This window comes from Ischnura elegans, chromosome 6, assembly GCF_921293095.1.
Source record: "Ischnura elegans chromosome 6, ioIscEleg1.1, whole genome shotgun sequence".
NCBI lineage: Eukaryota > Metazoa > Arthropoda > Insecta > Odonata > Coenagrionidae > Ischnura > Ischnura elegans.
The window spans coordinates 44,976,555-45,003,370 of NC_060251.1; the positions used below are offsets into that span (position 1 = coordinate 44,976,555).

Genomic DNA, 26,816 nt, shown 5'->3' on the forward strand with positions numbered 1-26,816 from the left:
ATAATTAATAATAATATCTATCGACGTCCGTATGAAATATTAAACGTTCTCTTAAATTGATTTCACTACTGATACTCGGTCTGGAATTTGATTGTTGGAATATGTCACTCAAAGGTCTTGGTGATATTTGGTTGGAATGTTTCGCTCGGATCTCGCTCAAGTTGTTGTGAACGGGGCTGCAGACTAACTCTTACGGAAATAGAAAATAAGTGCATTCTTTTTATCATGAGATAAAAAAAACTATAAATCACCTATATTTTCTGAGAAATATTCGAAGTAATCTATTCCTTAAGTAGTATTTTTCAATGTTCTCCAACACATTTATCGCCAGTATTTTTTCCCCATGGTACTTCTATTGGGTTATAAACGCCATTTTTTCACAATATCAATACGCAACGGATTAGGTCACATCACCTTACTTGTGACCTACGCACTGCGCGAGATAGTGGTATACTGGTATCAGGATATAGAGTCCAATATTTGAAGTTCTGCCTTATGTTAGCACGGGAGACCGTGATCAGCTTAGCATTAGCTGGCGAAGAACTACCTTCAGCCTCGTCGTGTGCGATATTAAATCTGAAACCCGCAGCACTTATGACTGATATATTTTGTAACTTGTTTCAATTATTTATCCTGAATAACCTTTATACCTCATTTTAATTATCTTCTCATTTCTTTATTTGATCACGAAGTGGTTTCCATGCTATGAATAAACTCTTCAGTAGCATCGAATATCCTATACCATGAAATATTTTGTTTAACCAGGTTACTGTGACTGCTATTACAGGAGATCTTTCATTTTTCCACTGCACTGAAAGCTCGATTTGATTACGTGAAAGCACCTTCTTGTCGGAACTCAACGGAATGCTAATTTGGTTTAAGACTTATTTTGTTTGTTTTTGGCTTGACTTTGGTTTGCTATTGGTACTCTCTTGGATATCTTAAATCCATGTTGAATACTTCCATTTTATATGTAAACGCCTATGGCTGCGTACTCATTATCTTGATTTTGAATTATATTGGACAGGGACATTATATTGGTGTATATATATTATATCAAACACGCATATCTATAAATGCTGATATATTTCTGGAGGTCCGAATTGTTTTCCATATCTATCATTCTTAAAACGTTAATTGTGCATATAATTTTCAAAATACATTCATTTTTGGTCATTCTATATAGTTGTAAAAAGTAATTTTCTAATAAAGCGTAGAGGGACCATTATGAGATGGGCGATGGCTTCATTGCTAGAGATTAAGCTGTTTATAATCTCTACTTCATTGAATATCATATTATCAAATAGAAGATGCTATCGAAAGAAGCACCCAGGCAGTGGCGTAACCAGGAATTTTGTTCGGGGGGGGGGGGTCCAAAACTAGGGGAGAGAATTTTTGAAAAACAGGGTACTAAGTAATGGGTTTTAAACTAATTGAAACACTTTTAATAATCGAACAACTTCATTTGTTAAAAAAATATTTTGTTAATTCATGATTTTTTTTATATTTTGTTTTCTTTTGTGAAGGAAAATAATTGTGTTTTAATATTTCGGAGGGGGGGTCCGGACCCCCCGGACCACTCCTATGGCTACGCCATTGCACCCAGGTAGCCCCAACGTTCTGACAAGAGTAAATCAATGCAGTATTGTGGAACATTATTATTGAATATTGGCATTCAGCTTGCAAAAATGCAGTGACAAACAAAGAAATTATCAGTTTTCTCCATTTTGATAAAAATCTTTCTTTTGTTCCAGTAGGTATACTTGCATGAAAGTGTACCTTTAAGTGCATATGTACCAACACGCGAATGAATCATAATTTTCATTCTGATAAATTAACAAGTAAAACTGATTCAAGAACAACTTTAGCTTAAAGTGGAAACACATTTGGAACAAGTCATGCTTGTTTTAGGCAGCAATAACTCACATTTTCCACGAAAGATATGAAAAATAATTATTTGTTAGTAAATAATCAAATTTTACGCCCATTATTTTGTCTTTTAAAAACCTAATATGAATACATGCAACGGAATGGCAGTAAATTATAAGAGTGGACGGCATTCTCATGATTCTAGGCCCGTACAATATCCAAGACAACCGGTCTTCCTTCGCATAGAGCTCGCGGACCTCACATTCGTCTCCCTCCCTTGTCTTATATTCCCTTAAGGGACTAACTCGCGCATTGATACGCAATCCTGCGTCTCTTCATTGAATCTGTGCGCGCCCCGAGGAAATCTCTCCTCATGCGCGCGTGTGTGACCGGCCTCGCAACGGAATGCGCCCGCATAAATCCACCCCGAGAATCCCATTATTTCTCTGCCTCTCCCCCCTCCCACCCCTTGCTGTCTCCTTCTCCCTTCCTACTCCCTTTGACCTCTCCTTCCTTCTTAGTGTTCTCCCTTTAAACTGAGCAGGCACGGAAAGCCTCGTTTTCGCATCAATTCTTACTGTACCCGGCAATAATGATCACCCTGAGTGTCCTCAACTTATTAAGGGTTATCTAAAAATAATGGTGCGGTTTTGAGCATTATTTCAATGAAAACTGTAATTTTTTTCAATTTCCAATTTGACTTCTAAAGCAGTTTTTTGCATGATTAATAAATTTCAATGCGTGTGCTTGCAATCATTGGCACGTGAGAATTCCAGCGTTGAAATTAACCTAATCTTTACGAAAGGCGGCAATGGGATCACCGTTTAACGTCTCATTCGACGGACGGAGTGCAGATGTTTTGAACATGGTTTAAATAAAATTTAAAAATAATTTCCTTCAGTTTGTTTTTTATTTTACGAATTTCGGGTCTTGAGTGAGTAGTTTTTTACGTAGCCAAGAAATTTCAGTGCCTTAGCCTTCAGTCGCTTAACAAGGAAGAAACCTGGCGTAAGCATTGGCATACTCCAAGCGAAAATCGAAAAAGGGACAACAGCAGAACATCTCATCCGACCGACAAAGAGCTGGACTTGAAGTGCCCTCCCCAAGGCACTCGAGCAGGGATTCGCAAGTCCCTGAATATTTCTGCCACCCTATCCATTCCATCTTCCTATGAATTGCTGAAGCTGATTCTTCTATGATAACTCTATCGGTTAATGTCAACACCGGGTTTATCTCTTGTCAAACGACTTAGGTCACCCGTGTTTAAATTAATTAATTATGTACAAAAACTGTTTGAGGCAAAATAAATTAAAATAAATAATATTATATGTAATTTTTCATTTATATTTTCAAAACTGCACTACTTTTTTACGATAACCCGGTATTTTATTTTTCTCTCCTTCCTCTTCTGATTTCTCTCTCCCTTCTTACTGCAGCTTCCTTTGACCTCTTCTCCCTTCTTAGTGATTTCCCTTTAAACTGTACAGGAACTATAAGTATCATTTTTTCATCAATTCCCGGAAAAATTGGCCAACCACAAAACACAAATTTTACAGGATTTGTTTTGAAAGTTTGGTGCGGTTTTGAACATTGTTTAAGTAAAAACTGATTTGCTTACTGTTAGAGGAATACGAAGCAATTACGACGTCAAATTGAAGGAGATTGTCTTAGTCAAATTATGCAGGGCTAACATAAATGAATGGGGCAGATTGGAACATGGTGTAAACGAAAACAGAATTACTAATAGATGATAGAATATTAGAAAAGCGCCACCGCAAATTTAAGCAAGTTAGTTACTTCGTCGTTTGAACCCATTTACACCCTATTATTAAAAACTGCTGTTAAATCTAACGGTTGAGAAATTAAAATTATCCAACCCTCTTTGGACGGAGTAACTTTGTGAAATAAAAATTTTCGAGAAATAACAGATAAAGTTAATCGTATATTGGGATTGCTTAAAAGAATACTGGGAAAGTACGACGACAATTTTAGATAAGTTAGCTACTTCTCTCTCATTAGACCCCATTTGGAATCCGCTGCCACTGGTAGGGATCCTTATGTTATAGGCTTATAGAGTTAGAACGTGTGCAGAGAAAAGCTGCCAGGTACGCAAGAAGTCGTTACGATAGCCTTTTTAGTGCTACTGACCTCTTAGAACAACTTGGGATGGAATCAATGACAGATCGTACATTAAAAACTAGGCTTATCCCAAAATGTAAATTAAAATATAAAAAAATATCTATAACTAGTAAGAAATTACAATAGGTTCCTCCAGTCTTTCTCTGAAGGTTTTTCCACCAGTCCAGGATCAATATGGTGTTACTGGACTAATTACGGGCGTCACTAAGGGACAGAACAACGCGAATTTTACTGATAAAAATAGCCTTCAATCACGGCTGAAAAATCGAAATTTACGTTTCTGGTGATGCAATCTAATAAATTCATGAGGTTTTAGTGCCATTCCTCGCCACTCAACATGTAAAATTGCAAATACTTGGAATAAATGCTCTGCACACATCCACACGCTGCAGACATTTATGAAAATTGCTTACTGTGCTTTCAATTGAGAGATAAAAAGCAAGCTTATGCGGGTTGGACTTGTGTGTGTTTTTCCTTGGCAACATAGTATGCCCGCTATATTTGACTCGTAATATTGTGATTTTTCCGGGCGTTAGCTAGATTTTCAGATCTTCGTTAAAATTTCTTTAAATATTCCTGACCCATTTCTAACTTATAATGATGATATTAATAATAAAAGCAACAGTACTGAGTAATATGTATTTTCTTAAATTCATTCGGGTCCACTGAAAAGAAGTGTTTTATGTAAGCGTTTATAATAATTTCTTGATTAAAGAAAGGATGCCAAAATAATGGTTGTCTTAAGAAAATACTTTCAATTTTTTTCATATTTTTTATGAAAATTAATATTTCCCGATATTATTATTTTGAAGATACCCTCTTTGGAGATTATGAAAATTTAATATTATGTAAAACATGTTCTCTTATGCTCAGCAGATTTTACTACGCTAACTATGCATTTAGTTCTGTCTTAAATGAGAAGTTCATCTTATGTTTTAAATACTGGTGTGATTCCGTCGTTCTAATATTTAAAAAAAATTCTTTGAAATTTATTTACCATTTCCACAAAATGTTGGACGAAATTATTTTACAATTAAACAAGCGTTCGTTTGTATTCATAATCCAGGATTGCCATTATCTACTTGGTAAGCGGGTAAGGGAAAGAATGAGATTTAAAGGTGAATCAATTGCTGATGGCTCAATTGTTTTCATTATCAGTTTAATTTTTGTTAATTCGTCACTGCAAAGAGGCAGTAATTTTATGTTGAGCAATTACTTAAATAAACAAATAGATATCGTCGTAACTGCAGGTAAGTAATTGGTAAATTGTAAAAGTAAAAACCTAAGTAGCACCCATACTTTTTTCGCCGAAAGTTTAAAAGCTTTTTTTCTCCTTTTTAGCATGCATTTAATATTGTAATCAGGTTTGTTATCTTTTTTTATTCTATTTTTACAAAATGATTTCTCCATATTTTATCCAAATTCTAACACTTAGATTCACTGTACCCTGGGGGGGTCGATACCGCCTCATATTCCACAGGGTGCACCCTCCCCATCTTTTCTTTTCTTCCCCATCCTCTTCCGCTGTGTCATCTCTTTCTTCCCAGAATTCCCCTCTCTGCTACACTAAATTTTTCCCCATACCTCTCCAATCCCACTCGCTTTAATCCCATTTTATTCGCTCAAATTTCCATACGTCGTCTTACGTTTATCTCCATCTCCCCCACCCGACTCTGCTTTTTTTCCATCTGGGCCCATTTGCAATTTTTTCCCACGTTCAACCTTCCCCCTTCCCTCCGCAACCCCTCCACCGAGTCCCCTCTCGCGAGACTCCCCAAGCCTCCGCGTCCTCTGGGGAGAAAATGCCCCGATTCGGGCAGGAGCAGTGGATCCCAGGTGCACCCGCAAGGATGATTCCTAACCGGTCTTGTCATTCTTTCTGGTGTCCTTCTGCGTTTCAACTATTCTATCTCTGATTAATGAAAAATAGTGATGGCAATTTTCCACAAAATTTTAAAAAATGTCGAGTGTCGATCCTCACGTCATTCTCAAATACAGTAATAACAAGTACATTATTGTACTTGAGAATTACCTAAACTTGTTTTTGAAAAAAATTGTGGGAAAATACCATCTCCTATACCTCGTCTGCCCCAGTAACTTTTTTCCATCTCTTTCCAACCCCATGCATTTTTTACACAGTTATTATTTTTAAATTATTCTGTGGTCAGCCCCGATGGCGATGAATAAATTAACCAAAAATTTGGCATTACTCGCAAATTTATCTTAAATTATAGGCGCAGCTAGCCTTCCTGATTATCTTCCACATCGATTCATCTTCGTAACGACAGTTTCACCGGCGTTGCAGCAGGCGTTTTCGGGTTTGAAGCCTTAAAACCTGAAGATGAAACTGGCGTTGCGAAGATGAATCAACGCGAAGGACTAACGAGGAGGAGGACCCGGAAGCCTAGCTGTTCTCACTGCACTCCATGGAACCCTCTATCAACATTCTTGAATCATTTATATTTTTTGTTCGTAGTTTTTATTTCCTTAAACTTTAAAACAGCCTTTGTGGGCCTTTCAAATCGAGGCTAATAACAGGTAACGAAGGATATGTACGATTACAAACATGCATTCCCAGGATAGCAATTATCCATACGGGATTCGAACTCGTGACCTTCAATTTGGTCTCCACTCCCTCACTGAACACCCTTATCCATTAATAGGTATTTTTTTAAATTGTTAGTTAACCTAACGGTTGAAAAGGACTTTATTTGATTAATTTAAAAGCATTATATCCTCTTTGGACGGAGTAACTTCAAAGTTTTGATACTCTTTTGGCTTGTTAAAAAAATATCCACCTATTTTAATGCCCTCATATGAATGTAGAAATGTGTGGTTTATGCGTATGTAGATATTAAATGATTCATAAAATAATTTGCATTTTCACTCAGATTATTCTTACATCACTACTCCTGATATTGCTCCGTAAATTCAACGACATTTCAGCTGTCATTCCCGTAACGTAAATGTCATTGAAAACTATTACATCATTAGATTTTCGGAAGGAAATATTTTCTCAAAGTACAATTTTTTCTGGGTATTACGGGTATTACATTTGAGGACTACCACTCGCTGTTGCCTGAATAATATTCGCTCGTGTGATTTTTCCCTCATTTATTATGCGAATTTGGGAGCAATGCTACTTTATTCATGGCACCAATCCCAAAATCTATTTAAAAATACAGCTGTGAAAGGCGAATCACATCTTTTAAAAATTCAGGATGAAGAAGTTTCTTCTAGAAGGACGATATTAATCTCCTTTCGGAAATAAGAGTAAGATTTATATATATTTTTCATCTCTCTCTATCCCTTTGGCATTATAATGAATTCAGAGCTGCTACGCGAAGTAATGCATCCGTGTAGGTGCTGGTAGTTGTACTTATATATTTTTCTCTGTACGTAGCTTAGAAACTCAGCCATCTGGGTAGCAGTATTCAAATTGCGTGTGGCTATACGCTAGAGGTATTCCTAAGCCGGGGTTCCAAATGAATCTCTTTGGGGAGTGTGGCGTAGGTTGGGAGTGAACGCAGGAGTACCAAGCGGCGGATACGTCCCCTGGTAAAAAAAGCCTTGCAAAGACCGTTTTTTTTTTGCTTCAATTCCCCGCACGTGTATTTCATTTTTTGGTGTTTTCATAGCGGAGCTTCTTTTAACTTCCTGTGGAAGTCTCCCATCTTGATCTACTCCCGCTCCATGTCTTCTTCGCCTTGAATCATCCGCTATTTGAGATTAAATGAAAAGTATACTTTTTAATATTCCATTTTGTTATTTTTAATTCATTTCATTTAGATTAATTAACTTTTGGCGGTCTTTTTATTCTAGATGTATCTGTCGACATGCTTCTGTGTCAGAGAAGGCTGACTTGAACCTTACTCAATATATTGGCCCCAAAGAAGCAGGTAAATAAAGGTAGATGAAATAGGCAATGAATGAAAGTGATAAAAATTATAAATCACCGAACGCACATTCAGTAAAATGGTTTGTAAAATACAATAAACGTTTGTGAACAGATAACATTCGTTCACTTTACTTCTGGACATTATTATTTGTTTAGTATGGCCTTTTAAGGAGGAAACCGACAGCTGAGGAAAGGAAGGGCAGAAAAGTAAGTGTGGAGTGAAACCTGGCGTTATTATAGTATCCCTAATTGCAACCTATTCAGTGAAAATAACCATGGCTTAGCATTGCATTCTATGGATTTATTGCTTTACTTGAATTCAAACGTCCTCCACAAAGCTCTCCAGCAGTTACAGGGTAGTCTCTGAAATTTTTCCGTAAAAGGCTTTTTGATTGGCCTGCAATCATCATCAGTACCTTTTGATGATTGAAAGCAAATCGAAAAGCTAGTAGTAGAGTTGCGAAATCAAATGAAGTGGGTAGTACGATATCTTTTTTCTGATTTAAATAGCTTTGATAGCGTAGTGATCAACGTAAATAAAGAGGAAAGTCAAAAGTCCTTGGTGCGATTCCCGATCGAGGGAAATTTTAATAATGGCAATCAAGCGAGATGTTTCTAATCAGTTTGGTGATGATTGAAAGTCAATAAAAACACGTGCTGTAGCTTTGTGTAATAAACTCAAGTGGGACGTGCGATATCTTTGTGTATAATTGAGGTAACTTTGATAGCGTAGCAATCCACGTATTGGAGAGGAGTTTCAAAAGTCCGTGGTTCGACACAGGGAAATTTCATCCATGAAAATTCATGTGAACTTAATGTACGTGGATGTCTCGTGATTTCAATTTCTATTTTCCTCCAAACCCCGTTTCCCTCTCTCTTTACAAAACGCTACCCTATTTCAAAGTTAATCCGCCCACATTTGGCTTCGAAAAGGTCGTCCCGTCCCAAACTCCATCGTTCTTCCCATCATGCCTCTCCGTTCATTTCTCCGATGCTGTTTGCCAAAAGAGAAAGGAGTCATCTGAAGCCATCTCCTCCCCTAAGGACTCGACAACAAGCAAAGTTAAACAGTCGGGGACTGTTTCCTCATTGTATCTCTTTGAAGGTTGCGGGGAGATACTTCACCTTTAAATAAGTAAATACGATAACACTCTTTCACATCCCTGCTACAAAAAGAACAATTTTTTGTACCCAATATCCTGAGAAATCTAAAATTTATTTTGATTTATTTATGATAGTTTGTGGAGTTCTGGTGGAGGGAATGTTTTCTCGGAAATATCCATTTGATGCCAAATTCATCATTGACAGTGATGTTGAAGAACTCAACTGTAACCCTCAGGTTGTGGGTTAGATTCCAGCCAGAGCATCTCTTTTGTAGGTGATACCTGGGAATTTCATGTATATGTGATACCTAATGAAGCCAGCCAATGTAGCCTGCTTCTGAAAAAGCTGCAGAGGCTTTTTTGGATCTCTTGGGAACATCAAACTACAGGATTCTTCTAAAATCAATAAATGGAGCCATGTTTCCAAGTTTCTCCCACTTATGTCCACAGATTTAATTATTTTTTCCATTAAAAGTTAATTTTTCCGTATATTTACAATTATTTCACCATTATGCAATGATTTTCGTAACATCACCGAGGGTGGAATAGAGAGTATTTCATTGGAAGACTATCAGAAATTCACCTAATGAGCTCAGTTTTCAATTTGGTCGCTTTTTTTATCCCAACAAGATATATGTCTGTGTTTACATATATTTTGGACATTTTATATTTGTATATTTTACAGTTCAACACACTTTTAAATATAAGGCAATGCCGAAACTATATTTTTCTATCACGATGGAATAACTGTGGAGGAATAGGAAATCCTGTCAATTATGTAGGTAGTCTATCATGATCGGGAAAGCCTTGAGTATTAGTAAGTCCCAGGTCTTAGTCATTAATTTTTTTACAAATAGGGGAGTCATGCGAAGTAATAGTTTCAAAAATAGAATCAATTTCTCAAACGCTACATATTTTGGAATCTGAAAATAAATTTTTGTTGAAGGATGAGCGGATTATGTTGTCCTATTTAGTCATATAACTCCTGTTTGCTTAGCGTGAAAGAATTTTGAAAGGCACTCATTTGAAATAGAAGTTGAGGTACAGAAACCTCTATTTTATAACAAATTATCTTTTTTACTGTCGGGAACAGCAAAATTTTTGCCTTAAACTTTTTTAAACGTTCTTGCAAACATCTGTATTCCCATTTAATCGTCTAACCTTAAATGCATCCCATTAGTGTGACAGTGTTGTTAATAGAACTTCTCCAATATCCTTTATTTAATACGTAAAAATAGCATATATTCGTCTAGAACTACAAACTTTTTCCCTGAATTTAAAAAAAATTCTTTCCATTTCAAGACAACTCACTTTGTTAGTATGGCAGTGTTGTAAATATAACTTCTCCGATTTCATGTACATCTAGTACCCGAAAAAGGCATTTATCGATTGCCACTATGATTTTGTGCCCACGCACCAACTCCTGCCCTTGAAAGATGACCTCGGTCGTCGCAAATCTTCTCGCCCACGGACCACTGGGATGCTTTCGATGCATGACTAGCGCCTCGTCACTTTCTCTTCTCTCCCAAAGCCTTGATACATGGCGGGAGATTGCCGTAGTGGAGGAAAATACGACCCGGAAAATTATCCGGAAAAACCTGTGTTGTTTTGGGCAAGAGAAGAAAGTCTGGAGGATTCACGAAGCCCGGAGGCGGTATGGAGGCGAGTCAGACACCAAGCGATTTATCATCCAGAAAGAAAGCTTCTCCCGGCGAGAGATATATTATTTTACGTACGAGCTTTATATCTCAAAATAACACTGGAATTCAATAATACACAGCGTGCAATACACTCACATTTTGAGCAATTATATTTCATTGTTTTACAAAGCCCAAGTCAAGCTAAAGATTTTTTTTAATCAAAAATATATATTTAATTTTAAATGTGAATTTTTAATTTATTTCCCGAAATACTCAATTATTTGGCCTCGATGTTACATTCTTGTGTACACTTTATGGTTTGGGTTTTTGGGGAAAGTGAGCCGATATATGCGGAAGAAAGGGGGAAATATTTCCCGTGCCTTCATGTTGACTCAAATAAAACTGGCTTTAATAAATACGGAAAACCATTGTCGAATATGCATGATTGACATTTCGGTAATCAGAAAGATAAAGCTCCATCAGAACCTTCTTTGGAGATTGATACTATTATAGCTCTTTATTATTTGGCTTTTGGTAACAAACAGAACTTCCTAATTACTCCAAATCCATTTATTAGCGTCTGATGCAAACAAAAAACTTAGAATTTTAGGTATCACCATATGTCACCGGAATTATAATCTTCACAATAGGCATTTTTAGCGTGAGATTTTGTATACGTTCTTATCTACTTCTCCGATCATCGATCTTGAGCCTTTATATTGTGGTGTATGATAGTGAAATGAAGGAGTATATGTTGGTTTAAGGGGTCATTGTGGAGCTATTTTTGGAGGGATTCACGAGGAGCTGCAGTGACTTCCTGAATCAGATCATGTGTGCCTACCCCCTGAACCGAGACTTTTACTACCACCTATTCGTGAATTTTCACTTTCGGAGATAGACTCCCTCATTTATTGAATGGCTGAGTTTAGATCCAAAGCACGAAAACTTGGTGAGGAATAGATTTTTAATGAGAATTGTTTTCATTCATTTAAATTATTGATAACACATTATTAATACACAGTAATCACAGGTATTTCGAATTCTGATAGAAGTTTCTCTTGTGATTAGTTCACGTATTTTTCTGCATCTGCTAATGTTCTTATTAGTGAAATTCTGCGAATCTCTAGTGTACGGCCACAAATCATTTGGTCTTTTCTAAAGTATGACCTATTGGTGACGGAATACATTAACTGCTCGTTCGTCTCAAGTAGTTTGGTATTCAGCTGATCATTTATTCCGTTTGGAATAAAATCCTTACCTTTGATATTGTACCTACCATTGGTACCTTTTTATTAGATCTGTAGCAAAGTTTTTCCTATTTTAAACGTAATTAAATTTTATTGAATCCCTCAAACAATTTTAAGCCGTTATCTTCTTATTTTTCTCTTTTACCTGCTTATTTTTCTCAAGAAAGCACCTATTTTGAATATCTCACCTTCGCAGTCATATGCTACTATGCCTATCAGATTTGCTTATGAAATTTTTGATTCATTCAGATAAAAATTTCATGTAACGACGTGTTCGAGCTTTATTGACATTTAAAAAATAATTACATTGTGAAATTAGTTTTTTTTCGATCCATGGATTTATGGATTTAGCACGTACATGAAATTTCTCACAAATCTGTGCATTGAAGGCAGCAAAAATAAAATTTCTCCAGCCGCCTCTAAGAAAGGTATGCGAGACAGCCCGGGTTGGAGAAGATGGGGAAGAATTTCACTGAGGGAGTTCTGGAATTAATGGAATAGCCTTGTCCGTGGGATGAGAGCATTGGGTGGGGGGAGGAGTAAGAGAGGAATGTCGATTGATTGGATCCTTGATTTCGGAGTTTATTTGTTTGCGCACGCAAAACACGTACGGGGATGAAATCAGATTGGATATCGGGAGAGAGGCGGTGGCTGGTTGAGGCATTTTCTGGGAGTTGGAATTTCTGTCTGATTGGGGGAATTTTGAAGTACACGCGCGGGTGTATATCCGGCATTCTGAGGGTGGCATTGCGGGTGATCCGGATGCGTAAAACTCCTTCAGGCAGTCCGATTCGTGTTCATTGCCCAATATGCATTTTCCTCCCATCGCCAGAGGATCCAGTTCCTCCATCATTCTGGATGTATGCACGTCATTCATTTTCATCCACAGCCCGTGAGAAGGATCGCTCGTGGGAGGAAACCGATTCCGTAAACCGGCTTGCATGTATTGGTGATTTTTTTTATTGGCTCACGTTAGTTCATTAAGTGTGAAAATTGAAAAAATAAATTGAGGAAAATTTACCATTGAATTTGTATGCTCTGGTGGGATTAAAGGGGACGAAGAGCCGGTGTATGAAAGAAGCAGGGTCTTTAGAATTCTTCCCTTTTTTATTTTCATTGAGTTTAGCGCAAGCACTACTGCGTTGCCAAATTTCGAAGATTATTGGATGAATTTTTATTGAAATTGGAAATAGGTCGTAGAAAATCAATGCATGAAATGCGTAGCAATAGTACTCTAGAACTTCCTCCATGTTACTCCTAGATTAGTAAAAATATCTCGGAGACTTTTATCGTGAGAATTACGACACATGTTGAACACGGTATTTACACATTAAAGGTTCCATTTACCATGTGAGATTACCATTTATAATTTCCATTAAAAATTATTGGAGGGTAAATGTCTCACTTGGCCTTCAAATATCACCGATGTTTGGAACTCGGAAAAAGAATCCGAAGTTGTCAAATCATAACCATTTATTTATTTATATGCTACATCACAATGCTACACTTATTTAACAGCGAACATTTGGATCTTTCAAAATTTTGGAAATTTAGTATTATTGACACTGATGCTTGTGTATCATTTGCATCGTTACTTTGTAAAGAGTAAAACTGAAAACATGTCCCTTGTAATTGCGTGGGCAGTTCAAAAAGTATTCTTAGCTATTTTTCATAGTATGAGCAGCAGAATACCTGACTCGAATAGAAATACGAGAAGAATACATCTCACGAGTTAGCTGGGAAAGAACTGATTCTTATGTAATTCTTCATTGTTTCATGTTAGTTTATTTTACTTTACATTATTTTTCATTGAAAATAATTTTATATAGGTACCTACTCTGTTAATTAATTGCGACAGACGTTAACTTAGCTATAAGAAACTGGAATTTGGTACGATATTTGGCAATATTGTTTGCAGTCCTAATTTGATGAAATTATCTTGGACTGTTGTTATATTGTTGTAGCTAAAAAGGTCTACTCATTTTTTCCGGCCAACCTTCTCTCTATGATCTACCCCAAGTATGGAGGGAATAATTATTTATATACGATATTTTTCAGCTGTGCGATATTTTTATTCGTTTTTTCCACAGAAGTATTTTTTCATCTAGCCTACAGATCTGCAATAAGGACCGCACTTTCTTTTATTAAAATGATTCTTCCTCGAAAGTTGAGGTAGAATGATGACGGCTATTGACTTTTCTCCTACTTGTGCTCCATAAAAAACTATTATTATTTTAAGTTAAATTTTCTATAAAGCTGTCATTTTTGAGGCCCCCAAAAATTATAAGGATAAATTTTGAATACATCGAATACTTTTATGCTTAACTTTTCTCTGAACACACTCGCCATGGATGCGTTATATTCAGTACAACCTTGGCTTAAATGAATGTTTTTTTTTCTTCTACCTCCCGAGGGTACGGTCCTAAAAATTAAATACCTTCTCGATAACTCTGCGCGGTGCAGACGTAATGCTTGTAAAATACGGTAATGAACGTTAAACATGGTATAAAAGAGACCAGCCAGATTGTATTCAATTGCAGGGGAGCTGTCGAGCGTGGCGATACCCCTTGGCTACATGCCTGCGGATTTATGCCGTTTTTGCATTTCCACAACGTTGGGTTCTTGAGAACACTGAATGAGAATGAGGCGGATGAGATATGCCATTTTCTCTCACGCGAGGTCGCTTTAAACGTTTTCCCCGTCAAAATCGCTGGGTAGGGTTAGGGCGTCTTCTCCCCTCCAAAGCTGTCGTGACGCGTGACTTATCAGGCGATCGCAGACTGCAGGAAATTCAGACCACAAAACCGGTAATGGCGTAAGATGAATAATGCGGTCCCAAAACGTTACGTTTGCAATACGAATGGCTATTTGAGAAGGTTTGGATTCTGTTTGCAATATTGGATTCGAGTTTTAAAGTCTAAGATCCCTTAATTCTGGAAGGTTGCACGGGATTTCCACCGGGTCAGGTTCTCCAACTCCATCTCGGCCGACGTTTCGATGGGTGAGTTGTCCATCGTCTTCAGGGCATGTCGAGCATAGAAAATCGTCCTCCTTATACATGGAAGACGGCAGTATCAACCGGGGCAGGTGTTGTGTGATTGGTCGAGAGCTTCCCGCCTTTTTCTCTGTCTCATGGAAACCAGTGCTGAGGAGCATTCGTGAGGAACGAGGAAAAGGGCGGGAAGCTCTCGACCAATCACACAACACCTGCCCTGGTTGATACCGCCGTCTTCCATACATTAGGAGGACGATTTTCTAGACTCGACATGCCCTGAAGACGATGGAAAACTCGCCCATCGAAACGTCGGCCGAGATGGAGTTGGAGAACCTGACCCGGTGGAAATCCCGTGTAACCTTCCACAATTCTATACGCCGGGAAAGCCTACGATCATTCATCCCGTAATTCTGTAAAACTGCGAATATTTTCGCTGTCATAGCGTGGGTAATTCAAAAAGTATTGTCAGATAGTTTACATTATCGGTTTTTTATTTTCATAGAGAATACTCGTTGAATGGAAGCAGATTCCCTACAGTGGGTGCGTTACGGTGATTCTGTATTGAGAACACGTTCTCAGAAGTTATGGGTTACTCAGATTCTTATTTGTTTCATTTTTCTCCCCAAGCTTAAATTCCTACCGATTTTCCCCTCCACTACTTGTACTTCCACCAACATCATTTACCTTCTTCACTGTAATTTCTGCCCTGCTTTCTATATTGGCCAATGCACTACCCCTCTCAATCTCAGAATTAACAATCATCGCGCCTCCTGTTGTCCATCTTCCCCCCACTCCTCTCTACCAGTTCCTACACATTGTCTTTCACATGATTCCATTTTCAATCAATGCTACAAAGTATCCATTATTGCCTCCCTCCCTCCCACCGACTCCGCCCTCAACCTCCACACCCTCGAATTGGCTTGCATTTGGCACTTTCAAGCCAATAGCTTTCCAGGTCTGAACGTCGCATCCTAATCCCTATTCCTAACTCCCCCTCCCCATACACCTCTCCCCTTACCCCTCTTCTCCCTCTTCCAACCCTCTCCTTTCCTCACCATTCATACTTCAGCTGACGAAGAAGCCTGAAGTGCTTCGATAGCTTCTACGAGTTTATTTATTCAATGTGTTTCTTTTTTGTGTCTCTGTGTTTATCAATATTAACTTGAACTATTTATATTACGTGCCACGTGCATATCATATTTTCCAAAACATTGGATATATATATAATATATATATATATATATATAAAAAGATGATAGTAGAAAGTATAATGATCCAATGGTGGAAAGCATATAAATTACTTTCCATGGAAATGTTAAAATTGATTCAAGTTAGACCATAAAGAGTGTGGTACGAAATATGACAAAAGTCTCTTCGATAGAATACCGTGACTAGGACGAATTATCATCTCTACCAAAAAACCATTGAATAGGAAATAATGTTCTTTTAACGGTCCGAACTAAATCGTATTTTTTTCTGGGAAATTTAAAGAATCAATCATCACCGCTTCAGACTTGGCATTTTTTTTACAAAAAATTGAGTTTTGTTGTGGTTCTAGTGTAAAAATATACTCTTGGTTTATTCTTACCAACATTTTATATGCCTACATATTTTCGTTTTTAATTGACCAAACCTGTACACATAAGGCTTAAAAAATATCTTCTGGAGAATATTAATGAACTTTTCGAGGATAACTTAAAGCCAAGCTCTCCTCTTTTGGGAAATTTCAGAGTATTATATGTTCGCAGAAATTTTTTTTAAAACTATAAGTACCGAAGGCATAATAATTTTAAGGAATATAAAAAAGAGGGATGTTTTTTTTTTAATCTAAGTATTATATGACTGAAACTACCGGTTGTTGAGGGCATTTTTATGTAACAATCTGCAGGTTTAGCTTGGGAGCCAAAATAAACTTAGAGCTAATCACTTAAAAGCTCATTTTTTTCAGATTACGATTAAGTATATACTAAGCATACTAAGGGGCATATTAAGTCTATGTTGGCAGAAGTTGAAAAACATTATCATCATTGGCGAACGGTATCTGGGAAATTTGTGGCTAGGAGAGATATGAATTCAATTTTCTCTGCTTTGGATACGAGTTTTGCGCAACTGAAATCAAAATATTAATTAAAAGAAAACATAATCTACACAGAGGAAATGGACTTTTTACCGACTTTTGCGAACAACATTTTTGTCACCGTGAATATAAAATCTTTCTGTGCGCCTTCATATTTCGCCTTGTATTACAAATGTATTTTAATCAATTTTTTGTGTTATTCATCATTTAGTATACACTTTTCTTTCGATTTTCCTTCAGTTCTGATCGGTTTCACATACGTTTTTGTCGAACAATTGAATTCATAAATTAATTTCTTCCCCTTTAAATTAAATTTTCTCGGAGAAATTTAGCCATTGTACTTCAGGGTACATGTTTTAGAAAGTGTCCTACCGCCCACAATGATAGTTTACAGTATATTAATTACATATGATGTGCTGACTCAATGTTTCCAGACACAAAAGACAAAATTTTCATCCGTCGAAATTAGAGTATGGGAATTTGGATTCATTTCGGTGATTCGAGTCATATTATTTGGTTCATATCAATGAATCGTTCTTTCAAATCGTTTAATACGAACCAAATGAAAAAATGAACCATGAGAACCAAATTAACACAATGATCAACAAACTGGGCATTGCGAAACATATTATAACACGACCCAAAATAATATGACTCTCAATTAAGCCTTTGAAGATGCGATACACATTGTTGTACGGTATGTCGATTGTGAATCACCGGAATTTCAGAAATAATGAAGGTTTCTCAATCAAAATTTTGAAAATTGTTTTGCGAGATAAAATTTTAAAATTATTTCTTGTGAGGTCGTTAAAATTTTAATGCTTAATATTTTCAATATTTCATCTCAATCACTCATACCAAAATTGCCTGATATACAACTTTTCACTCTCCTGTAACTCATATAATTCATAAAATTCTCCAAATATCGATAATATTATTATTTAAGTATTCTCCCGATTAAGGTAGGTTCTATGGAGTACTTGAGAAGAATTCTGGAATCCTCCCTTACCATCAACCACTTCCCTCTTTAAATCACAAAAGGTCTACTCCCTTTCATTGTCAATAATATATTCTTCATTATTTTCAATCACGAGATTAGGTTATACCTTAGAGTGAAATAATAAAATGGGCTGACTTCTTTTTCGCGTGATTTTATTTTCCTTCATGTGACGTGTCTTCATAAATCTCAAGATCGATATGAACCAAACTATCGCCAAGAACAACATGATCGTTAATTCATGAACGACACAGCGCTACTCGATGTGCTGATTGAACTTTTCTTAACTATTAGTTTCATGATTGAGAACTCAATCCTTTTTTGTTCCATTTCTACACATATTTTTACCTCCCATCCGCAGCCTCTTGCAGATCACTCTTGCTTCTAAAGAATTCCTACCCTTTATAACAATGACAACCAAGTATATATTTATTCGAAGAAATTCCAAATAAGCCTCCATAATCCATTAATAAATTACTCTGAGTTTTCACTTTAGTTATCATGTATCCACGAATATAAATAACATTGAGTCACCCATAACTATTGATAGTTCTACCCGAACTAGCAACAAGAGCCTGGAGTGAAAGTAATGTAGGGTAGTAATAATTCTTCCCATTCAATACAAGTTTTTTTACTAAAGTATAACGACCTATGAAATAAGGTATTCCCATGTTATTTTCATATACTTTTTTATGCCCTGTGCCACAAGATCATTAGCTGTCTAAAACTTCGTCATTCAATAAGTCCGCTGAAACATACCTACAACATAAAACCATTGGAATGCTTGACTTTTTAATGCATATATTGTCCCCTCAGTAAAACTATGAGCACAAAATGTAAATCGTCTGAAATGCTACCCATGACGACCAATACACGCTTCGGTTTGCGTATTCTCTTTCATCTGCCAGCATTAAGTGATATACCTGCGGAGTTTCTGTCATTCGTTATCGCTGGTAAATTTGTTGGAGTACGACAAAAAGCCGAGGAGAGACTAATTATGGTTTTGAATGATAATTCATCCATTTCGTCCGCCGCATATACAGGCTTTTACTCTAATAAGACTTCGAGAAATCCTCGTTGAATATGCCCTTTTGGCTGCCTGGTTCACTCCGGTGCATAATTTTTTCTCAAAGGAGCTAATGCGCTTTGAAATTACTGTGTCAACTATGTTAGAATTCAAGGGGAATAATTAACGTTGTGATTGAATAGAAGTACGTAACAGCATGAGGACATTTTGATACGTTGAGGAATCAGTTATCATTTAATCCAATTAAGATAATATTCTCTTTTTTGACTACTATTTTGTGACCTGTAACTCATAACTGAATGAACCAAACGATAAACAACAACTGAATTTACTTAGCGTGAAATGTCACTTGACAATGAGCATAAATTTGAAACCGTTTGATCAATACATCACGAGATATCGATCACTGCAGCTATCAATCGACAAAGTGATGGATTTATTTTTCCCCGACCTATTTTTATATCAATTTTCATTTTTTTTAAACAGATGAACGGAGGAGTAAAAATGTATCTTGCAGTATGCTGGAAGACATATAGAGTGAATATACTCTTTTTTTTGGAAGAAAGCTGCAATTATATGTCCCTCATGGCATAGAAATTATTCAGATGAGTTAAAACTAAAGAATAGTTATGGCTTCGATAATTCAGTGATATACACATTACAGTCACTTTTTTAAATCTCAAATAATGGATATTATCTTAGACTTTTCGATTAAATAAAATAATAATTAATTGGAAAAAAGGCATTTCACTGAGCAAATTAGGTAACGCTTTTTATGTCATGGTTATCCCGGCCACGTGTAATGATATCATTTCTGGAAACTATGTCTCCAGACCAGAGATATGAGATTACGCGATGAATATGAATAATATAATTTAAAAAACGATAAATTTATTTTCCTTGGAAAATATCCTTTGGAACATATCAAGTATACAATTGTACAATTGGACTCCGTAATACGACAATATAAGGTAATGTAAATAATAAAATGAGAAAAATGTCGTATTGAGTTATTACAACCATAAAACAGTATTAAACCAAAGTCATCAAAACGAAACAAAACTGGTCAATGCAGAATTATCTTAAGGATATGTGCAGTAGATTTTTAGTCTAGCATATATAGCAGTAAGCCTGTTCCATTGAAGAATGCACATAACATAAAAATCATCAATAGGAGAAGTAAAGAGAGAAAGTAAAGGTATGGCATTTGAATCCATCTAAGGGTCTAGAAAGCTACCTTCCGACCAAATTTTATTGAGGGATTGCAACATATGTGTGAGCGCTTATTCAGGGAGATTTCGTATAAAGGTATCTATTATACTGTATTCATTCCTAGTAGTCATCATGGGACTCTAAGATGACAATTTTTTAAAGCATTCCAACGATATTTTAAGATCGGACATGTTATTGTTTTTCTAATTAAAATTAGTATTTTTTCCTGTCGGTGAGTGCTGCAACATAGCCTTAGCTGCCGACACACTCTATTAAATAACAAGTACTATTAACAAGGAGAAAAGGTTATTGATGGTGGAAAAATCATCTCCTATCAAAAAAATATTGTGCGTCGACCCGTCCCCAATGAACTCCCGTTAGCAAGCCCGGTTGCCCAGGCTTCCTCCACATAAATATGCCTCCCAAGGAATCCATTCAATCTCCGAAAACAATCTCGAGGGGTCATCAAAATTACATCATCTTCGCCGTAATTGCTGAAGCTCTAACGCACCCTCGGCTTCACCAAGGGGAACTGGGAGGCGAGGGAAGATACAAAAACACCCTAGGTTGGGGGTTGAGTTGTGGCCGCGGGTTAAAACGAAGAAAAACGACTCACAAGACGAGATGGAAGTCGGAGGAATAAGTTTTTGTGGAGTCTTCCTTTCCGCTACTTTCCAAAATCTTTCGTGGATACCAATCCCATGGTATTGCCGTGCAGCGAATATTAAAAACTAACCGGCCATCCGGCGTTGCTCGGGAAGGATAGTACCCAAAGGAGTGGGAAATTTGTAAGATGGATTTTACGATTGTATACACGATTTTTATATCTTCTCCATGATATTGTCAAGAGGTGTGCCTACTTGGTATGATATCCAACCGCAGAAGCTGTATTATCTATATACTACCCCGCAAGCCACCTAAAAAAGCGTGTGGCAGGGGGTGTTGCCTATAAAATCCCCACCAGCCGTATGCCTATAAAAAGCAAATACTCAATTAAAATTACGATTAGCATTTATTAAATTCCTTTACGGTTCGGGGGGAAAACGAATTCCCATATCTATCCATTTGGCACAACATACGACATAACAAACAGCAATGGGAAAACGACGCTAAGGACGCGCCGGACACAACTGAGAGTAGCACAACGGCATTAAGTAGCATGAGATGCAATCATTTGCTTACTAAAGTCGCAATCCGTGCAGCCGTATGGAAACGTATAGCGGACAGACAAACATGTCGTTAAGTCGTCCTCTAGATGCGATATCACCCACCGCGCATTTGAATGGGTCCACTTAAGTCACCACACACGTCGCTTACCAGCAAAGGAATCCGAATTTCACGTGGGCTATAAGATATTACTCGCTATCGCTCGCTGAATTTCTTGCCTCGTCTTTCTCATACTTCCACTTTGGCTCCTTCCTCTTTTTTTTCCACTTCTCTCTCTCCTTCTTTCACTTCTGCTTCTTTTGTTTGCAAAATCAAACTTGTTGTCATGATGATGTGTTGCTATCTTCCTTTTTATGATCGCAGCTCCACCTTCGCATTTTAGTGGGATCTGGGACGCTCTACGTAGCAAGATAGACCAAAAGGCAACAACTTTGGCCTATCCATGATAAAAGAACACGAATGGTAATTTCCACACTTTTTATTTCAAAACTCAACAACCAACTCCGCAATGGTTGTTGAGCTTTGAATTAAAAATGTGGAAATTACCATTTGTGTTCTTTTATCATGGATATATCGAGCTTCCACAAAATTGAGCCCTATTCTATTTTATACTTTGGACTAGTTAGACTCATCATGGGAAGAACTACTATACGGAAATTAACAAATTTGCATGGTAAAAGAGAAATGAAGAGACTCTGAAATCAGTCCAAAGACTCACCGGTACGAACTAAGTTAGATCATGAGATAAGTGCTAAGTTCCAAGTAGATGTCTCGTTATTTATTCGATCCCGTAGTTCCTAAGTGGATATCTCTTTGGTTTTGCTTGGTTTCTCTTGTTTCACTACATTAAATATTTTCTTATTTTTGCTTGAAATTTATGTATCGTGGAGGATTTTTTTTGGGGGTTTGTTAGTGCAGGGAATACGGGTTGGATTATGGACAAATTTAGGAAGTCTGTGTTCGAGTTATAGCTACGGTTGACAGTCCCAGTGGTGGTTTAATATCCCATTATAAGTAACGGCAGAAGATATTGAAAGAGATCGGGTTGGTGTAATGGCTAGAGTGTTAGCTTCCCAATACGTGGGCTGGGGTTAAAATCCCGGCGGTGGCAGATCATTAATCAATAATTTGTAGAGACTGCCCGATCCCAGCTTCAGTGCTGCATGAAGAGCAGCTCAAGATCAGCACTCTGTCCGTCGGATTAGGCGTTAATCCGTGGTCCCCTTGACATCCTTCGTGAAGATCAGGTTAATTCCGACGCCGGGTTTCTCTATACCCTTCCTTCCATACCCTTCCCTCATGGCGCAAATGACCTAAGCTATCGATCACCTCCTTCATGTACCATACCAAGATTTTGAGCATTTCAGCAGACTGGTTCAGGAGACTGGTTTTCGGGCTTACTACCACGTGGATTCATCTCTGCAGAAGACAGTTTCGCCGGCATTGCAGCAGGCTTCTTCATGTCAATGAATAGAATAGAATATTTTTATTATGCTCTAGGTAAAACCTATGAGAGCAAAAAAAATGGAATATACAGGAAATGTTCTAAATGTTAACAAAGGCATTTTGACAAGTAGTTGATATTTATACAAAAGATGTAAAATATTCAATACTGATAACACAGAAGTATATGTTTTAACTGAACTTAATTAATGAAGTGGAGATCCGTGGTATCGCCCGTCTCTTATACACCCCGTCGGAGGCCGGTGTCTTCTCATTGGCTGATTCAGGAAGCTCGGGTGGCTTCTCATTGGTCCGCATCTCCCGGCTCTGTCCTGTCTCTCCGTTTTGAAAGCCTACACATGGATTTTGAGCATTTACTTTGTGTACATTTTGAACATTTTAGGAATGGGGTATTTTCAGGTCTTTTCGCATGCTTTTGTCGCTAAAAATAAAGGCGAGTACCAAGAACAAACGAAGAAAGGCAATTAAAATAGAGAAATTATGGTGAAGCAGCAGGAGTTATAAGAGCCAAAGCGAACCAATCCGGAGGCTGCAACCCTCTGTACGTATTTCGGTGATAGCGTGAAAGGAGGAATGAGTTTTTGCGAACACTTCCTTTCTCGCCGAGATCTCAGCCAATAAACTATTTTCCATCCACTCTAGAGTTCGGGCAATTTGTCCGCGTCGCTGCGAATACTCCCCCAGGGTCTTGTTCCGTATCATCGGCGCGGTGGGTGGGTGGGTACCCTGTCCCCCATGGGCGAAAGGTCCCACCCACCCTCCACGCCTCATCCCCCATACTCCTTGAATCTCCGGATTCCGCGTTTTTGCTGACCTCCTCCTCCCTTTTGCTCCTTGATGGAAGGCCAACGAGTCGACCGTCGCCAGCTTACGTCTCTCCAGCCTTCACCAGTCTTCTAAAGGCCATTTTACAAGGGGGACGTCATTGCGCAATCCGACGAATGTACGATGGTGCAATCAAAATTGCGCAGAAGCGGTGAATTGCTAGAAAGCATGCGATGATGCGAGATGGCAAAATAGCCCCTGCTCCAATTCCGAGATCGCATTCTCGGAATTTAAAAACATTTTTGCCATGCTGACCTGTGCAAGGGCATGCCCCGTTTAAAACGGCCTCAAGAGACGGTCGCAAATTGAGCTTGAAGCGAAAAATATCGCTCTGTAAGCCCTACACTGGTATGATCACATCTTCTTAACAATAATAAAACGACAAGGTATTTATGTATTTTTCATGGATGCTTTTTGCGGATCTCTCATACAATTATTATTTTTGTTCCTTTCGGGAAATGCTGCGTCGTAGTCATTTTATTCGAATGACATGGTTTTTGGAGGACGTAACCAACAGTGGAGGTTATTGGCGTGGTCATCGTGTATAAGGAAGAATGGAGATAAACCCTGCGTCGGCATTAGCCTGTTCTAAACGATAAAGACCAAGGTAATTACGGCACAACGTCCCATCTGACGGACAGTCTGTTGAGCTTGAATTGTCCTCCACACAAAATTATAGCAGGGATTGGCTAGTCTCTGAAAATTCTGTCACTGCCGGGGTCTGAACCCGAGTCTACAGGATAGGGAGACAACACTCTATCCACCACACTGACCTCATCCGCATTTTAATTTGCTTTTTGAGTGTTGGCTAAGGCGGGAGACAATCAATCGTGTCTACTGCGAGAAGCTATCAAAATAGTGAAAAGACCGAATGATTACAAAAGGAATAATGGTTACTGCTGAAGTCGAATTTATAAAGGATTCCCTACCCCTACCGATGTTCAAGACTCAACGTTTTTCGCCTAAACTTCAAATAGGTGCGAAAATGTGGCAACGGAAGTTTATACTCTTGCATAATATTGTAACACAAGGAAGTTACTACTCATTCTCTAGATAACGCTCCCAGTAGGTTGAACGAAATGTACAGAGGAATGACTCTGACAAATTATTTCCCGAATAGAACAAAACTATTGGTGGTCTCCGGCAATGCCAACCATCTGAATGCCTTTAAAATGGAAGATATCGTCCATTAGCATTGACGGCCGTCAGGCGCGCATATGGAGTCTTAAGAAATGCGATTCAATTTGGAAGTAATTATTCAAAGTTCTTTTTTTTCATAGTTAATATTAGAATTAATAACCAGCTAAGCTAATTATACTCTCTATAGCCTCTTTTTATTAGTTGCGCTATTTTGGTGACCAATTCTTCTTCGTTCCTTGATGAAGGACCAACTAGCCGGCAGTCGTTTTCTTTCACCCCTCCATTCGGTAGAATATCAAAAAGACTGTCTGAGGGGATGTCTGTGAGGCTCCATTGTACTTCTGTTTAATATACGAATCTGAGTTCATTTTATCTTGGTAGTAAAATATTCTGTATGAATGCTAATATTCAATTGACGTTTTAATGTTTTATGAATTTCTATAACGTCATCTGAGGCTTGCTTCGTTAAAATTGACAATGTGACATTGATTTTTACAGTTTTTTACTCGAGACAAACCTCCATACACTTAATAGCATTGATTATATTTAAATTGTTTTATTGCTCCTTTGACATTTTAAAATTCCATAGATACAAAACGAGGTTGAATCTTTTGCTGACCATAAATGTTTTTTCCCAGTTGGTGGGATCACTTTCAGAAAATAATGGTATTACTTGTGATATTTTTATAGCAAAAAGTCTTATAGATACATTAATAATATAGCATAAAGTAGTTATATATAAGTAATGTACAGTCAATGAAAACAATGGAATAAAATTAAATCAAACAAAATTAAAAGGGAATATGGTTTGTAAATACATCTATGTCATACCCCCCACAATGTTTTTTTGTAAATGGCGAAAGTTTCATGTGTTTTTGGGACGTGTATATGTTGCTACTCTCTTGGATTATATCTGACATATCAAACAGTTGCAAACTTTTGGCTGCAAGTAAATAAAGTTTCGATTAAGCAAATTAACATTTGGTTAGATTAATATACATATACTTATTAAGAATTTGTAACAGTATATGATATATACTTGAATAGACTTGTTATATTTTAAATTTGTAATTATTCTTTAAAATATTAATTAAAAATTGATTCTTCTTACCTTCATAATAGGAGTTTTTCATTTGGAATCAGTTTTTTTTATTTTTGGTACGAGCTTCGGTGTTTTCCTTTGTAGAAGATCAATCTCATCCAACCTCGTCTAAAACCCATTTTAGCGATGGGGATCCAACTCCTAAAACCCCTTGGTTGCGTCATTGCTTCAAGGAATAAAGTGGATTTCTGTGTGACCCTTTCCGCGATGCACTGACCTTTGACCCGGCCTTTTCATTGCAGGTGTACTTGGTGGGCCATGTCCCTCCCGGTGTGGATGAGCGCCGGCCCAATTCGATGGCCTCGGGCGCCTTCAAGGAGCGATTCAACCGGAGATACCTTCGCCTCGTCCGCAAGTACTCCCAGGTGATCGTCGGACAATTCTTCGGACACCATCACTCCGACTCCTTCCGGGTCATCTACAGCGATCGAGGTGGGTATTGACGGGGCCAACTTCGCGGCCCAACTCCTCAGGGAGACGTCTCTGTTCGACAGGACTTCATTCTGTACTGCAGTTATGTTTTATTTATTTTTTTTTGACCTCTCGCCGAGATTGAGGTACTCCAAAGTTGGTCGATGGAGTTTCGCGAAACTCCGGCATCTAACCTCCTTTTTTACGGGATACGAAATTGCGCAATTTGAAGGTGCATCTTTTTCTCATTCGGGCAAGAGATAGTTTAAAATTAGGACAAGAGCTTTATTGTCATATTGAGTTCAGGCATTTGTAACGGGCGCAAGCAATTCACGGCTTTAATGCCGTTTTACACAGGGCACGTACTCGCACAATCTGATGTGTGTACGAAGATGCAGTCAAAATTGCGTCGTATAAAGCGGTGAATTGCTAGAACACATGCGAGAATGCGTGGACGTGAGATGGAAAAATAGCCCCTGTTCAAATTTGTTCATGCATTCGCG

General features: G+C 37.7%; 1 protein-coding gene across 1 annotated transcript in view; it reads left to right on the forward strand.

The window, feature by feature from the left end:
* Positions 1-26,816, forward strand: part of LOC124160597 (acid sphingomyelinase-like phosphodiesterase 3b) — a 1,228,662-nt gene that overhangs the window by 1,185,010 nt on the left and 16,836 nt on the right. Inside the window, exon 9 of the mRNA XM_046536481.1 lies at positions 26,145-26,334. Coding sequence (XP_046392437.1) covers positions 26,145-26,334 — 190 coding nt within the window. The remainder of the gene's footprint in view (positions 1-26,144; positions 26,335-26,816) is intronic.